The sequence below is a fragment of the Maylandia zebra genome, linkage group LG6 (genome assembly GCF_041146795.1).
Source record: "Maylandia zebra isolate NMK-2024a linkage group LG6, Mzebra_GT3a, whole genome shotgun sequence".
Classification (NCBI taxonomy): domain Eukaryota; kingdom Metazoa; phylum Chordata; class Actinopteri; order Cichliformes; family Cichlidae; genus Maylandia; species Maylandia zebra.
Window position 1 is genome coordinate 36,620,656 of NC_135172.1, and position 17,943 is coordinate 36,638,598.

Consider the following 17,943-nt stretch of genomic DNA (forward strand, 5'->3'; position numbering starts at 1 on the left):
GACTGGGGTCTTGTTTTTGCCATTTGCAAAATCGTTCCCCAGCAAAATATCTACTGTTATTGCATGGTCCTTGATGTAGTCATGTACCATTCTTTACATTTACACTGAGTAAAGAGGAGAACAAGTTAAAGCATGTGTGGCAAGAGATGCAGCTAAATTTATCCGTGTAATTAACAGGTGCCTTTCATCCCCATGACAACATGTGTATTAGTCACTAGATCAAAACAATTTGAACTAATACCCCGAGCTGTGATTATCTCACACAGAAAGTGTTTGTTTCATGTTTGTTAATCAGGAAGCAAAACCTATAAAGAAAATTATGAAACAGCAGGGAGAAAATTAGGCTGTGGCACAAGAAAAAGGTGATTTTTTTTTTGTTTTCTGGTGCCAATCTGTTAGCACTAATCCAGGAACCTTTTAACAGATTAACAGTGTTACACAAGGAGTATTTGTTGGTTTACTGTATGTTTCCATGAGCCTGTGCTGTTCTCATTCTGTTCTCATTGCAATAAAAGATCCCTGTTTGAATTTCAAGTTGAAGCTTACATGTTCGCTGTGTTCCCCGTGTCGGTTTTCACTATAAAAGGAGGACGCATCCACCATGACATCACACATTTTGCAGCTTCAGCATTAGCGTTTTGCTCGCCACCATGTTGGGTTTTTTGTTTTGTTTTGTTTTTTCTTAGAGCCAGCATTTGCCTCTTATGTATGGAAGGGTGAAGCGCTAATTTATCAGTTAACAGAAACTAGCTTGGTTCGAAGGCTACGTTCACAAAGTCTGCAACGCACAGATACACATATTCCCTAATTAGTGTCACGGATTGACCTAGTAAAATACTAGTATTTCCCTCACCACTTCTAGGGGGTTGCTACTTCTTAGCAAACCACAATATTAGTCAACCAGTACATGGAAATTGGTCCAAAACACGCAGACAGCACACACACAGTGGACAGAGCCAGTGGATGAGACAAGAGTCAACTCCAGCTGCCTGTCTCAGAACTGCTGTCAGTCAATGCATTTTTTGCTCCTTCTGCGTCATTTTCATTTATCAGCTCTGGAAGATGCCCCGAGGATTACTCTGGGTGCTACAGCTTTCTTCTATAGGCTAAAGACTTATATGTTATTTTAATAATAATGTGTACTTTATTAATCCTGTAGGGGATTGCTTAGTCCTCTGCATTTAACCTATTCACTCAGTGAAGCAGTGGGCAGCTACCAATCCACCACCCGGGGAGCAGTGTGTAGAGACAGTACCTTGCTCAGGGTTACCTCAGGTTTGATTTGAACCCCCGACCTTCCGATCACGGGGCAAACACTCTACCTACTGAGCAATCCCTGCACAACATGCTGTAAATAAAAGCAGTCAGAATATCAAAAAGGCGTACCATAGCAAGAAGTAAAACCGGGGAGAGTTCCTACTATAACCATTGAGTAATACTACCCCAGATGTGACTGAGCTTTCTCTGCAGAGCTATTCTGTCACCATATTTTATTCCACTGACTGCCTGGACCCTGTATAAAATACACCTCTTCTAAACGCTATAGCAGTTTGTCTTATTTCCCAGAGGCTCTTTCTCTGTATTCTGCACATTGTCTTATTTTTTGGACATATATTAAATGCATTACATCATTCATATGTGTGACATGGCCTCATACAGATAGCAGACGAGCCAAGACATGTGAATTTCTCTCTGGGATCAATAAAGTTATCCTTATTCATAAATAGTCCATCATTCTAAATATACCATAAATGTGTATGTGAGCAAGAATAGTTTTGCCCCCATGGCCCACTGGCAAACCAGGATAAAATGGGAATTTAAACCAATGTATTAGCCAAATTGCATTTTCATGTTTGTTAAAGTGAAAGAGAATCCAAATGATTATAAATTATCCTCAGTATATCTTTTCTGTATATGCAAGACTACAAGAAAGAGGCAGCAGAGTTCGTCATCTGGAAGTCTGCAATTTCACGGCAATCGATGAAAATAGTTTTTGAGATACTTCAGCATGAAACTGGTGGCTTGCCCAACCATTTGTCAGATTGACGTTGCCATTCACAGAGCCTAGCCGTGTGCATGACTAAATACATTTCTAAAAATTCTGAATATTTCTAGAAGGTTTGTCATGGTGCAATTTAGGCCTGTGCCAAATACCCTTTTTTGAGCTTTGAAGCTTCGGGAGTCATCAGTAGTGAACATTTGACGCTTGTAATGTTACTGTGAAAAAAGCATGATGAGGTGTTGCTTTTGTTGCGATTTCAGCTGTTTTTTTATGTGTAAAAAAAGTTTGAAGCAACAAAATGTTTCTTCCTGCCCCCTTTTTTTTGTCCTTTTTGGCATCTCCGATAAAAACGTCACTACCTGTTCTGTCACAAAAAGCAACAGACACAGCTCTTTAACTTAATGCACATTTGCACCCAAAAAAGTCCAGTTGGTCACCAGGGAGTTTTTGTGTTTTTCATGTTACGCAATAATGTGATTCTAGAGGCCTGTCCTGCAGAATTTGTGGTTGCATAGTGGAAGTGGAAGTGAAACCGTAATGCACGGCCTTGATATATTTGCACATCATTAGCATGTTATTCTGAAACACAAGGCACAAGAGTGAATTTGCACATGCACGCTGTATTTAACCCAATCCTTACTGTATATCACAGTCATGAAAGGGCATTGTTTACTGTAGAGCCATATCCAGTCTGACTTCTCCAGTAGGGTCACACTAGGGTCATGGTATACTGCATCACTGCTATGCCACACACAATCCTGGTATTTCAGCTGTTTTCTGACACACTCACTGCAGAGCTTACATCATAATTTCACGTGTTGCTTCCACCAGACTATTAATGCTGTAGAAAGAAAGCAAATGTCCCAGCCCTTTCCTTACCGTTCTGCTTTTTCTCTTGGTCTTTATCCTACACTACCCCCCCAACCTCTTCTATGTGTAATCTCTGTTTATCATTTCCACACCCTTCCTCCCCTTTTCTGTTATTCTTATCCCCTGGTCTCTTTGGATGGTATGTAAAATGTTTGTGAAGGGCCCTTGGTCCTTGTATCATACCTCCTTTGCATTACTATACATTAGCAGTAAGATCCCTCTGTGCTGTTGGACCATGTGGTCTCAATGCATAGAAGAGACCCTGTCATTCCTTTTAGCGGGCACCCATGATGTCACGGGGCCTTCATCTTTCACACACACACTATACACAGAGACGCAGCCCCTCCCCCACCCGCTTTTCTTCTCATCGCCGTGGTGAATGGAATTGCATGGCTGTGCAGTTCAATCACTGTCAAGTGCAAAGAAAAGGGGTCTCTTGTGCAAAATTTCATGATTCACAATTGATTAAATAGGGGTGTCATTTCATGGCTGAACAGGGAGGTGTGCAGTGGGGGGAGTAAGGCGTTTTCATGCCCTTGCAAGATATGGCTCAGAAATGATGGGGCCTATTCAAAGCTGGAGATGTAAAGTTCTGGGGGTTTATTCACAGAGGAAAATAAGAGGTTGGTATAAGAGAGAGAAAGGGTAAAGAGACACAGTGGGAGAATTGCCAGTATCTTCTAACAGCCTGTTAAAGGACTTTCATGCTCTTGTGAGATATGGGCCTAATATACTGTATATAAGCTGTGTGATTTAGATTCCTGTTGTCATGTGTAAATTGCAAACATTCACCCATCTGCGAGGTAGAGGAGGACAGGGGACAAAACGATGATGATGGTTTTAAAGGACTGAGCATAGTTAGACACCAGACAGTCAGACATTCATGATCAATATGTGAAGAGCAAATTTTGAGCATTAATTCAAGTATTTTACACCAATTCTTAAGTAAATGCAGTCATTAACATTTAAGGATTGTTTAATTTGAGGATGAAAATCAGAAGATGACTGCCTGGCTTCACCAAATGCTTTGTTTCCTCCTTTGAGATGCTGTGCCAGGCCTTTACTGCAGTCACCTCCAGCTGCTGCTTCCTTTTGCATTTAGCGTTTCATGTAATACCTGAAAAACATATTGTACTGGGTTGAGATCAGATCAGAAGAATAGCCCATTTCTTCGCCTTGAGAAACTCTTGGGCTTCTTTTATGCTTTGTCTCATTATCATTTGCAGTGTGAAACGCTGCCCAACCAGTTTTGCAGAGTACACTCCTGTACACTTCAGAATTGACTTTGCTACTTCTGTCAGCAGTCACATCATCAATAAACGCAGCCTTACATACCCATGCCAACAGGGATGTGGTATGCTTGGGATCATGACCTCTTTTTCTCCTTCTCCATACTTTAATTTCCTGTTATTCTGGATAAAAGATAAACTTTGTTTCAAACTTGCTCATACCTTTATTAATTCTCTCTGTCTTTGTGTGTCTTTCACTTGCAGTGACCTCTATTTGGAGCTCATATTTAAAAAATTATGATAAAAAGCTAAAAATACAAATTCAACAGTTTGAATCAACTTCCGACACTATGTCTGCTTCATTTGTCCTGAAATAACAAAGGAATAGCCCTCACCTGCTCATGAAACGGTTTGCCCACTTAATTTTGAGCCTGTTAAAATAGAGAGGACTATAATATTAATTATATTGGTTGCGATTCCTAAAAGGTTAATGGTTAATTTTTGTAAAACCCATGAAAGCTTTTTGCAGCTGGAAGTCTATTCTTCCGTGAAACTGGATTGGTATACAGAGGCAAAATCGGAAAAAGGTGGAAAAGGTCTTTGTCCAAATTATGGACCCAACTCTAAATGTTTGACTCAAATATTTCCAAGCTATCAGAATTGACATGAGGAAATATACAAACTTGAGGGACAAATATATTTGTCAAGAAACAGCAAATAGTGGGGACACAAGAGGGGAAAATACTCCCGGCATTTTATTTATTTCTATCAGCTTGCATCAGGTCAAGACCACAATGTAATTACCACATAATGCACAAGCACAAGCATAAATGCTAGCAATGGTGTCAGCCACTTGCATAGGTTATGTCACATGGTATACAAAGTTTCCCTGAAGAAGTCTAAATCAGTGCTTATTCATCTTATATTGAGCTGTAATGCAGCCATTGAGTCCATCCTCTAATTGACACAAGCCGTCATAGCTCCCTTGTCGCCCCTCTTTAATCAGCCTGTCTTTTCATTGGCTGTCCCTCAGTAAAATGTTTGCTCATGGCCAACGCTAAGTGGCTGAGATAACCATATCGATAATGTCCACTCTCACTAGCATTATACAGTCAGAAGTAGCAACCTTAAAAAAACATGTTTCTTTGTGTCATTTTTTACGACATTTACTAAAATATTTGTAACTTTTTATATTTAAAACACAATTATAAATGTCAAATCTAAATTTTAGATCTAAATATTATATTTAAATCCAGCGATTTAGCTGAAAACATCGGAAGAGCCATTTTGTCGGCCATCCAAAGGTTCAGCAGTAGTGCACCCTAAGCAGCTGCAGTCTCCACAATCGCTGCAGCACATGTCCAGCTAAATCACTGGACATGTTGGTAGGCAAGAAGTGAAGCAGCTCATGGCGGTGAGAAGTGACCGTCAGGGGAGAGCAGACACACAACCTGACCACTAGCGGCTATCAGGTATAAGTATAAGTATACAGGTATAAGTGGTTAAGAACAAAGCAGCCATCGAACAAAGAACAAAAGAACAGTATAGGTCAGAAATACCATAAAGGGGCATATAAGTACAGTAAGGTGACCTATCATATAAAAGTTAAAAAAAAAAAAAAAAAGTATGCACATACAATCTAGCTACATCAATTGAAAAGCTGCATCAAAAATTCAAGTAAGGTGTGAGCTTTATTTAAGTCTAATGAAGCCTTCCACAGCAGGACTTCATTTTTAAAGCCAGGAAAAATCAGAGTAATTTTCAAGAAGCGACATTTGTGAATGAAAGATTTTGCAACTATAAATAAGTTGTTAATCCCAAATTCTATTTTTTTTTCTCTTTGTAGGCTAAATCTAATTACTTGAAAGGTTAGAGAAGGGCAGTCAATATTTTTGGAGGTTAACCAGTACTGAAAATCATCACAAAAAGATGTGGAACTTTCACATGAATAAAAAAGATGCTCTGTAGTCTCTATATCAGTATTGCAGAAATTTCATGCGTTCGTATCTATATTGAATTTCTTGTGAAGATAGTCATTGGACGGCATTTACAATTTTAAAGTAATTTTCTTTTGCTTTAGGTGGAATTGGAAAAGAAAGATACTTAGTCAAAATTAGCGGCACACTTTAGTACCGGAGGTTTACATAAAGCTTTTATTTTGATATTTCCGTTGACCCGTACCATAAATTTGCATGTTAGCTAAATATTTAGTTTACCGTAACATTTAGATTTAACATTTAGATTTAAATATAATATTTAGATTTAACATTTACAATTGTGCTTGTAAATGTTTGTAAATATTTTAATAAATGTTGTAGAAAAATGACTCGAAAAAACACGTTTTTGTAAGATTTTGAGCTAAATGTGGAAAAATGTTGCCGTTAATTTCAGCGTGTTTCAGTTTACAAACAGTGCCCCATAGCTTAAACCTATTTTGTCCCAGATATTTTAATCACAATGACTACCAGCTTAGAACAACCTGTCTTAAGTGTGGCATTGTCACATTTAATAACGAGTTACTGTAAGATTTTTTTTTGACTTCATAATCCCATAGATAGTTAGCTGGTTTTACAAGTTATCTCATGTTTGCATTCACTGTTTAGTCTACATAGTTTTTTGCCACATTTTGACTAGTTGTGTGATGCTAGCTGTTGGTTTGGGAAGCATTGCTATCTCAGTGTTACATTTTTGAAGAAGCCTCAACTCGAGTAAGGGAGCAGTGCGAGGATTTCAGGGTAATGGGCCGTAGTTGCTGACCCAAAAAAACATTGTCTTACATTGTCATTTAAAAAAAAAACAATGACTGTACAATAACTGGTGCGTTTTCCTCTTTTCAAAGTCTTGATTTAGTAATGCTAATGGTTTAGTAAGCTATTTTTTGCTGTTTGCCATGCATTGAAATATTTTGGTGGAAATTAATTTGCAAATTGCACTTTTCTTTTTTCTTTTTACAGTTCTTTCTGCTATACATAAAAACTGAAACACTCCCAGCATTACTCTCAGTACTCTGCCGGGCTCTTGCTCCTCCACAGACACAAACACAGGCAGTCCTCAGGACAAATGTGACTTGCACTGAACAAGGCTCACATGTGACTGGTGTGCACATGTGTGTGTTCAGACATCTGTGTGTACAGTACTGTGTGGTGCGTGTGTGTGTTTTTATTAATCCATCTGTGTAAGCTTCTGAGCTTCCAAGTAAAGATTTTTAACAGGAGAAGGCAAACCAAACCTTATGAGACTCAGGCGTGCCAGCCTTATTTTTGCCTCATGCTTTGGGGATTTTAGCTCTAACATTGTTCTCGGTATGAATTTCATTGTTGCTGTACACAGTCAGAATAAATCTTTAGGGTTATTTAAGGCTATCTCTCAACTCTATTTCTCTTTAATCCACTTTAGGAAGAAAGTATGAGAAAAGAAAAATGTTGATATAAAAACAGTTTTTTATAATTTTTCAAATGTCGAAGTCACCTAAGGTCATTTTCACAGCATTGAGTGGATTCTAAATTATACTGTGTCCATTAAGTGACTCATTTACATTTTAAACATTTATCTGATGTTGTTATCCAGAGTGACTAATAGTAAATGCAAGAGATGAATTAGCTTAAATTCCTCGATTTCAAATGCCCAAAACAACAAGCAATAAGGATTTTAATGGTGCAGAGTGTAAGCCAGGAATACAAATCTATAGTAATACATGAAGTAAGAAACAGAGAACAGCAAATGATTTCCCGCATTGCAGGAGGAAGGTGATTAAACAGCAAGGTGGGTTTATTGAACATGGCTGAATATGGTGGATAAAGGCCAAAAACACCCAACTGACAAAGAGACAGGAGGGGGATTGGCCGTTAAACTTTTCTGTCATGTTTTATTGACACAACCTTTGTCTTGTCCTCTTCATTTTTAGATAATACTGTTAGATGACCGATAATTCAGCTCATATGTTTATCCACAACAAAACTGCAGAGTTGGTTGAGAATATCGACACTATCCTACGTTAGATAGAAAAAAAGACATCCTGCAGGTGATTAGTTTAGCTCTGCAGAGCTGTGCAGGTCTGGAAAGAGAAGACAGCATTTATTGAAGTATATTAAACAATATGTTTGACCTGCTTACAAATCTGGGACTTTAAGTATTTGCAGGTACCTTTGTTAACTTCCCACGCTGTGATTGGTCCCCCAGGATCACACTGTCATCACAGTGATCCTCTGTGAATTCCTGAGGTGTCTAAAAGATAGAATTCAGTGCAGACGACCTGAACTGGTGTTTTCAGTAATTGTAGACAAACCAAAGATTTTCAGACAAAGAACCTGGCAATGATTATGAATCATGGTGGTTTGCTATTGTTTTGCTTTTTCAGAAGCTTGCGGTCACTGTTCCAACAATGAATTCTGCGTCATATCAAAGACTGCTTAAAGATTATATGAAGCCATGTGTCCGAAGTCTGAAATGGAACCAGAAGAGGGCCTTTCACCGGAATAATGATCCGCACGCAAGCAAATCCACAAAGGAATGGCTCTAAAAGAAGATATGAAGGGTTATGGAATGGATTAGGCGAAGCCTGAGATTTGAATCCCATTAAAATGTTGTGGGAGATTTGAAATAGGCAGCACATGTAAGAAAAGCCACAAACATCTTGTAACTGGAGGAATTTAGCATGGAAGAGTGGTCGAACACTAAGCAGATGTCAGAGAACGGTGCACAGTTATGCGAAACACCTAAATGAAGTTATTACTGCTGAAAGAGTGGAAAAAAGCTATATATTGGGCTTATAAAAATCCACCGTGGAGTAATGGCATGATTTGATTCTTTATATATATAAAGCAATCAAAGGACACAGTTCTTTGAGTGGGCTGAGTATTGTGGATACACAAGAGGGGCTCTGTGGAAACTATTGTAAGGGATCATAATACAAGTACTGTTATGGAATGCAAACATATTGCGAAGTAAGCAAAAGTATTTTTTAATTCCACTGCGGCCTTAAAGAAACCCCCTGGAGAGTCCCCCAGAGTTAATACGTTTCTTTATGTGTATCTTGATGGCGAGCTTCTCATGCAAAGCTTTCCTGTCCTAATTTTTTTTTTAGAAATAGAAACTTGTCTCTTCCTTCTGTCTGTGGTTTCAAGTGGAGAAGTCTGTGCTTTTTGTCTCCTTGCCTAGCTTAAATTCATGCATTCAAATATAGCCAGTAAAATCATATAATTATATTACAAACATGTCCATCAGGAAGGAGCAGGAAGTCTACTGCAGTGAGTTCACCTCTGCCCTCGTGTTCCGAATACCCACAAGGTTCAGCCTCCGGATCATTACATCTGGAAAATATTTAACATTTACTCAGCTGTTTTACATGTATTTCTGCTTTCTTTTCAACTAGAGCAAACTTCCTTCCCTTCTCTGAAAGCTCACATCATTTTTTTTAGATGTTTGTAACACATTTGCACTCACATACAAAGACACAGTCTGCTTCCGATACTTTTGCTCCAGGGACTTGTGCGCACGTCAAACCCGAACTATTCATTAGGAGCTGCTGCTAATCACGCGTAAACTTGTGACCAGCATCTTCCAGTTTTAGCCTCCGGGAAAGAAGAGTGTTGAAGGGGAAATAACAAAGAGAAAGGTACTGGACAGAATACACTGAACATCTTTTGGGATACAAACAAGTAAAACTGCCACATGAGATTTTTTTTTTCTCAAGTAAAACATCAGAAAATATCTCTTTGTAAAATGTGACTGTTCTCATTGTGGGTTAAACTACATTTTAGACCCTTTGAAAGATTTCAGACACTTTGTTTTGAATTGAAGGTCAACCTTCTTTGCTACTTTATAAAGAAAAAGCTTCTTTTCTTACCCCCTCCACAGCTAATAAGCTATGATGAGTAAAATCTCTAAGAAGCATTTAGGTTGTCCCCACTCTACCCTGCGTGACTCTCCACGCTCTGTCCTGAGGTGTTTGAGCAGCTGTGAACTAAGTCTGTCAGTATATCAGTCTCCCGTGTCATGCCAGATGCCACATCTTGCTCAGAGTATTGCAGGGATTCAGTTCAGGTAATTAATCTGAGCTCGTTAACCACATGGAGGGCAGGTCGTAGCAGAAGTTGGCTTATAAGCTGTTTAGTTGACATAGCAGCCACTCACTCACGCATGGGCAGTACTGTACTTCTTAAAAACCTCAACTGCGTGTTTATGTACATTTTGCCCACAAAGCTGTCAATACACCAGCTTGTGTTGACAGAGCGCAGCTTCCTGGCACACACAGGAGCTTGTCTCAGCTCAGGCACCATAGGAATGATGTCTTTTAAAAGAAGCGGGCTGGGAGGGTGGGGTGAAACTAGGGCTGCCACGATTTGTCGACTAGTCACGATTACGTCGACTATCAAAATCGTCGACGACTGATTTAATAGTCGACGCGTCGTTTGAAGCTTTGTAAGATCACAAAAGACGCAGGAATAAGTGGCAGGATTTAAGAGTGTAATAACGGACTGAAACAGAAGATGGCAGCATTGCATGTACAAGGATGTCAGCTACCGTTAAACCCTGAAGAAGAAGAAGAAGAAGAAGCAGCTGTGTCCCAGAATTCATAGCGCGGCCCAGCGCAGTTTCCAACAATGGCGGCAGTTAGTTAGTTTTAATGTTACTCTTATTATTCTTTCTGGGTCACAAAATAAACGTTTAACATATTTTCAGGCGAGAATGTAGCTGTGTAAACCTCAAATATCTGCTCAGTTTATCAGGACACCACATATTTTCAAAAGCGCTCCGACGTTTTCGGAGACATCTGTTACCCACTAGCTCGTTAGCGAGCCGGGGGCTAGGCTCACTAGCGCCGTGAGAACACCGGACTCCCCGCAAATCGTTTTCAAACCCACCGCCGTCTTTCGCGACTCAGGTTAAATATATATGAGTCACTTAGATAACTTAAAATGTTATTGTTTGGCTTTTTTTTTTAGTATTTTATTTGTTCCTGAGTAAATCAGTTTGTCTGAGATTAAAGTTATAGTTTTTACACAGCTGAATAAACGTCAAGCAGACAACTGATTATCAGAAGTGTGAGATGCTCCAGAATATACTCCAGTGTCCTGTTATATTTTAGATAGCAAGGAGTTTATTAAACTTCACCGAAACAATCTGCAAATTTCATTAAAATTTAATAAACTATCATCTTGTCTTTATTTTTAGTTAGCACAGACCTTAAACACTTAAAGCTGTAAGCTAATGATAGTTATATAAGAGCAGATGCTGCTGGTGCAATAAGCTGTAGTTTTACGTCCAATGGATGATGATCTGATTAGTCGACTAATCGCAAAAATAATCGGTGACTAGTCGACTATCAAAATAATTGTTTGTGGCAGCCCTAGGTGAAACTGATATGTGCTGCTACCTTGCTCTTCTTCACATCTACCGTGAGGCTGCAACAGCAAATGATGGCATTAGGGAGGTGGGGAGGGTGTGGAGCAGATGAACTGCTTTCCCTCCCAGAGCAAGTGATGATACGGCAGAGGGGAGGAGGACAGGGGAGAAGCTGGACAGGTGCTGAGAGAGAGATATGTGCTTTTTTTCTTCTGCTGCATGGGAGATTGCAGGGAATGGAGAGAAAAGGAGAGAGAAAGAGAGCAAAAAAGGACAGGTGAAATATTTCCCCCTGTGGCAGAGGAAATGAGGGAAAGTGGAAAGGGCCAGCTCTGTATTGAGAAATGGACTAAGCCATCCCCAGAGGGGGTTCTGAAATTCCCAGCTCCACAAGGCTTTCTCTAAATGTACCCACTAGTGATAGATGATTTTTACGTTTACCCCCTCTGCTTTTGCCTCAGTCCTCAGCAGAGCTCAGGAAGCTCACTGTCTGCAAGTGTGTGTGTGTGTTCACGGGCCTGCGCAACCACCTCACTGCATGCCAGACAATCCTGGCTTCGCTTCCCCGACATTCCCAAGGAGCAGAAAACATATCCCCTGTAACAATCGATAGCTCCCCCCAGCTCCCCGCCCCATCTGCAGCCTAACGCAGCTCTGTCTCCAATGGCCGCCACCGCTATTAATTCTGTGCCCCTCCGCTTCCTGCTTAGTGCCTGGTCCCTGAGATTAAAGAGCAGCGCAGCTACTGGAGTCCTTTACTCACAGGAGGAGGGAGAGGGGGAGGGAGAAGGGAGCCCAGTGTAAAGATTGTTTTGCTAGCTTACAAACACCACTCATTTCTACTTTAGACCACACGGGACCAACCGTGTGGGGCTCTTTGCAGTGTCAGTTAATTGCAGGAAATCTAAACCTGTGATCTTCTTCCCATCCCTTTAAGTGTGTGTGTGTGTGTGTGTGTGTGGGGGGGGGGGGGGGGGGGCAGTTATGGGAGGTAAAAGAGTTAATAGTTTAAATAGAGTAATCCTATGCTAAAAACTAATGCCACACATTTGCTCAAATGTGATGATTTGCTGTGTTTGTCTACATGTTTGCAAACTGAATATATTTGGCTTTTGGAGTGTGGATGCTTCCACACCTGACTCTTGCTGATTCGGCTGTTTGTCTTTATTATTCTCAATTCGAAAGAACTTTAAAGGTTGCTTCTTCTTTTTTTTTCTTGATGCTACAAGACAAAGCTCTGATTAAATAATGGAAGAAATCAATCAATGAATGCCAACTGTTGAGCTCGATTTGAAAAGTTCCCCCACACAATTATTAAATAGGAGTTTTCTTTGTGAAGCTTAGCACAGATTAGCTTTGATCAGTAACTTCCTGGATCCACTGAAACGGAAATCACCTAAGAAACAACAATTTTCATAATAGTAGTTTAAAAAAATCACGCAGCTAGTATTTGGACTAAATCAGATGATCAGCTGAAGTTTCTTACTTTGCCTCTGCTCACTCAAACGTTATTCCAATTTAACCGTGTCCCTCATCTTCTCATGTCTTTCACTGTAGGAGTCAGAGTGGGAGTATCCCCAGGGCAAACATATGCTGCCTCCACTTTGCTTGCACACTCAAGTCTACATTTCTTTTTTTTAATCACAAGAAGCTTGCCCAGTCTCCCATAATCATGAGTGCACACATACTCATTCTACCTCTGCAAACAGCCAGTGACTTGCACTGCATGGATTAGCCTTCTAAAGCATTCCCTTTGAAACTCTGCAAGTAAGGATTTCTTTTTAGGTGATCACTGGCCTAAGCAGCTGTTACACGCAGGATTAGCAGGTTCTGCCATTCAGACAAACATGTTCTGTTTAAACTGGCAGGGCGAAGGAGGTAGAGAAAGACAAGGAGGAGAGGAGAATGGGCGAGGTTACCGGAAGGAGCGGGGATGAAGTTGAGAATAATAACAGGGAAGCAAGAGAGTGGTAGTAAAGGAGGTGTGAGAGACGTGAAATGGGGAACAGATGATGAGAGAAGTGGACCGATATGTGGAGCAGAAGGGATGAGAGGTGAACGGAGCAGAGCAGAAGTGTGGAATCGGGATGTGTGAAGAGAAGTGTGAAGGGCAGGACAGGGGGAAGAGGCAAAGATTTCAGGAGAGGAGAGGCAGAAAGCTTCAATTCAGTGTTGTTAGAATCAAATCTCTGCCAAGGAAGAAGCTTAAAAGGAGCTGATGATAAGCACGTTGTCTTCGCCTTGTTTTCACCCAGGTTTTTGTTTTTTGTCTCACCTGTATAATATCAGCCCTCCTTCTGACTCTCTGAGTGTGAAAGTGTGTCATCCAGCCACCTCTGTAATTGCGCTTCTACAAGGTGTTTACAGAGAGAGAAGGTTGATGGGCTGATAACGGGCCTTGCTTTAGGGCCGGAAAGACATTTCCATGCCGAGCCGCCGGCTCACAATGGCTTCTCGCTTGCTTCTCTCACTTCACCTCCTTCTTTTCTGTCTCACATACATCTTATTGCGCCCACCCCACCCTCCACCTCCCCAGCAATCTTTTCTCTTTTCTGTGTCTGTAAATGGAGAAACACATCTGGGATCTCTGCTGTTCTGAGCTTTATATTTTCACGGCTGCTATTGTCATTTCTTTCCCCCTCGCTTTTTTCCCCCCTCTCTTGTGTGCCTAGCAAGGGGGATGACAGTGGCGTGGCAGGCAGGCAGCTTTCTTAGTTTTTCATTTGAAGCATCACAGCACATTTCACTGGAACGCGCCGGCTCTTCCCAGGAGAAGAACTCATGCCTGGTGTCAGTGCTCCTTCCTTGCACTCCCCACTATCAGTCATTACCCTTTTTCCTCTTTCTGCTGTGCCCCTCTTTTCGCTTTCAGGCTATTCTACTAGAAAGATACTGAAATTGTACGTTCAGACATGTGCAAACACTATTTGGTAAATGTAGACAAGTTCAGCTTTTCCAGTCAGATGCCACGACGCTACAATTTCTTGGGATTCTCATGTGGCTCCAGTGAAAAAACTGTACACATGTGCGCACACACATACACAAACTGACAGTCATATTTTGGCTCTTTATCCCTACTTGGTAATCTGTTTACGGAGTGCTGGGCCCATTTGAGGGAGAATTTAATTGAAACCGGGGCTAATCTGATGATGGCACAGAGCAGCAGCGCCCTCGGCCCTGCTTCACCTCCAGTTAGGTTGCACCTTGTAGCCCTCACACATAATACCTTGCTACTTCATTTCATGCCTCACGGTTCAATGCAGTGCTGCCCACTCTTACATGCCACATTGATTGTTAATCCAACACTTGATATGCGCTGTTTTCACTCAATTCTGATCTTGTTTTCCTTGTTTATGTCCCCCTTTTCTTCTTCTTATCCCCCCTCCCTCCTCCTTACCCGTTGCTTCCCTTGTCTTTCTCCTTCCTATCTATGTCCAGGATGGATATTACTCCCACCGCCCAAAAGAGAAAAGTAGAGTCGACAGCAACAATGAGAACTCTGTGCCCAAAGACTTTGAAAATATAGACAATAGTAACTTTGGTGCACGCTCACAGCCGCACCGACAGCCTGCAGGGGCCATCAGCAGTAAGCAGCAGCGGGAGCATCTGCAGGAGAAGGCCCACGCCCAGCAGCAGGCCTGGCGGGACAGCTCCCCCGGTCTGGGCCGCAGCTCAAATGAGGTTCTGCCATTAGGCCACCAGCCACTGGCAGTTGGCAACAACGCCTCTTATCCAGTTGGTGGAGGACCGCAGCAGCGCTACCATGCCTCGCAAGCGCAGCAGACCCAGTCACAGCACAGACATCAGCATCCCCACAGGAAGCAAGCAACTGCAGCAACTCTGGAGGTGACCTACGACCAGCCACCTAAGTGTGAGATCAGTGGAAAGGAAGCCATTTCAGCTCTGTCTCGAGCCAAAAGCAAGGAGTGTCGGCAGCAGATCGCTGAGGTGTACTGCAGACACAAGGAGGGGCAGTTAATGCCTGAGAAGGTCACTCGCTACTGCCCAATTGAGGGTAAGTTTTTCATTTTGATTGAAAGAACTGATTGTTTGATTTTAGTGAAAGGGGAGTCGTGCCAAGCTGGCACAGTCACAACTGTCAAACGTCCCCTTTTTCCACTATATCTGTTTGGAGCTCTTAAAAAGCTGCTTTCCAGATCTGAAATACTTCTTTTTTAACATTTCATTTTTATGACTAAATATACACTAATCATGACCTTGAAATAGGTACATATCAAGAAGTTATTGAGACTGTGACACTCAAAAATGTAACTAGTCTCTTTCAAGAGTTCTGTGTGGATTTGACTGACTGGCAGCATAAGCAAACAACCCCACAACACATATGTATTGTAATTGTTGCTAAACTCAAGCCCCCAGTCAATCCAACCAACTTAATATCAGTTATAAACACGAGGACAATAAAAGAAATCAGGAAATCTCAGATATAAAATAATCAGGGACATTTATCACTTTGTAGATAACCCAATTTATTGCAGTAAGTAGTCTGAATGAAAAAAATGGGTTTCCAGGATGTTCAACACCTCGCAGTTTAATTATTTACCTGGGATGTATACTTTTATATTAAAACTGCTTTAGGTTTAAGTAAACAAAAAAAAAATCTGATTTACTTTAAAGGATGAAGGACATTTATTCTCGCCATCATACTGTAAAATACACCAGAACCAATCAAATCAAACAGCTCTATGACATATAGAAATGTATTAGATGGTGAGTGGGAACTGCTCTTATTCTTTGAGTATTTCTAAATCTCAAATTTAAGGACTACTCAAATAAATTCAAAGTCAGATAAGTGATCGAGTTTGAGCTGATTTTAGGGCTGTTCGATATAACGATATATATCGGATGACGATATAAAAACGTCTATCGTTTCATTTTACGCTATCGTTTGTTTCGTGCTGTTGCAAAATAAACTGTTTACGGCAATATTTTGTCATCGTTTTGATGGTCACTGTAGTGGCTATATTCATTTCCTAAAGTTCTCTCCTTCTCTTATATTTAATATAACCACACTACAGACGGACAAGCGCCTGTTTTTATGTATTGTCGTTAGCAACAACGACGGTAAAACCATCACGTGTCCGCTTGTTTATTTTCCACGTAAGCCTTTCACAATAAAGCTCAAGATCCTGTTGAGACTTTTCAAAATAAACCGAATCACGTGAAAGAGCAGATTATTTACGGATGAGAATGAAAAAAGAGCCGTCAGGTGCTAAAAAATAGACCTTAGAGTCAAACGTTAGAACAGGCTTTTCCCCGCAGCACGCCGTGTAATAAATACTCACAAAGAAAACGGCGGCTGTTACAACTTATGTCTAGAAATGTGTAGTTTAATGCATTGGTAAAACACTCGACTCCAGATACACTATGCCCAGCTGGAAACACTTCACATACCTGAGATTCACAGAATTTACAGAAAATGTTACATTTTTGTGATTTATATGGTTATCGGACGATAGATGTTTTATATCGGGATATGAGATTTTGGTCATATCGCACAGCCCTAGCTGATTTGTCTAGCAAACAGACTTTACTTTTTTATTATTTTAAAATATACCAACAAAGCTTGGTATAAAGGGTGTAGTCTGACAGACATGGATGGTCAAATAGTTCCTGCTCTTGTAATTGCAATTTCTCATCAAAAGCAAGAGCTGTCCTTTTTGCTGATGTCTGTGTAATTGGTGAAGTAAATTTGTTGGAGGAAATTGAGATGCTGCCTGTATTTGATTCAAATTGGTTTTCCATTTTCATTTGTTTTTTCAAGCTGGCCACAAAACATAGGTTCCCCTTGGTTTTGCACACACACACAGACACACACACAATTTTTCCTAAGAGTTTATAGACATCTGCAGTCTGGTTGTAGATTCTGTAAACAAAATCTGTTGCGGCTGCAGCCTTCAGTGAGCACCACGCATCAGCGGCCATGTTTAAGTGAACATCACATACACACCATCACATGTGCCCGCATGGGAGTGGACTGAATACAGCATGGACAGCAGGGGAGGAGGAGAAAGCTATTCAATACCTTGTCTGTCAGGCACCTTCCCAGCCCTCGTTCATGTTTTATAACTTGAAGAGGCACGTATCTAACTGTAGCTACTTTTGTGCATGTCCCGTCCCAGGAGCAGGAGAATGTGCCTCCGCCTGAGCTTGTGTCATCGCACACAGCAGCTCACCATCTCACTCAAACTGATAGTTTGATCAAAAGAGACATAGATATTGAAAAGGGCTTTCCCCTGGTGGCAGGGCTGTGACAATACGACGACAAAATTAAATCACTTTTCTTTCTCTCTGTCTGCCAGCCTGCTGCCTGCCAATGTGTTATTCACAATTCGAGTCCTAATCTCGTTAGCCCAAAATTGTCCAATTTGATTTAATGTGCATTCTGTCCTTGAGGCCTTTGCTAAATTAGCAGTTGTGTCAGTTCTTTATTTGCATCATTGAATACAGGAGGAATGTGTTCACGCTCTTAGCTTCCCG

The 17,943-nt window shown here is 40.9% G+C and overlaps 1 protein-coding gene across 1 annotated transcript in view; it reads left to right on the top strand.

Annotated features, from left to right (window-relative positions):
* Positions 1 to 17,943, top strand: part of xylt1 (xylosyltransferase I) — an 80,646-nt gene that overhangs the window by 28,268 nt on the left and 34,435 nt on the right. Inside the window, exon 2 of the mRNA XM_004538933.5 lies at positions 14,884 to 15,460. Within this exon, the coding sequence (XP_004538990.1) occupies positions 14,884 to 15,460 (577 nt within the window). The remainder of the gene's footprint in view (positions 1 to 14,883; positions 15,461 to 17,943) is intronic.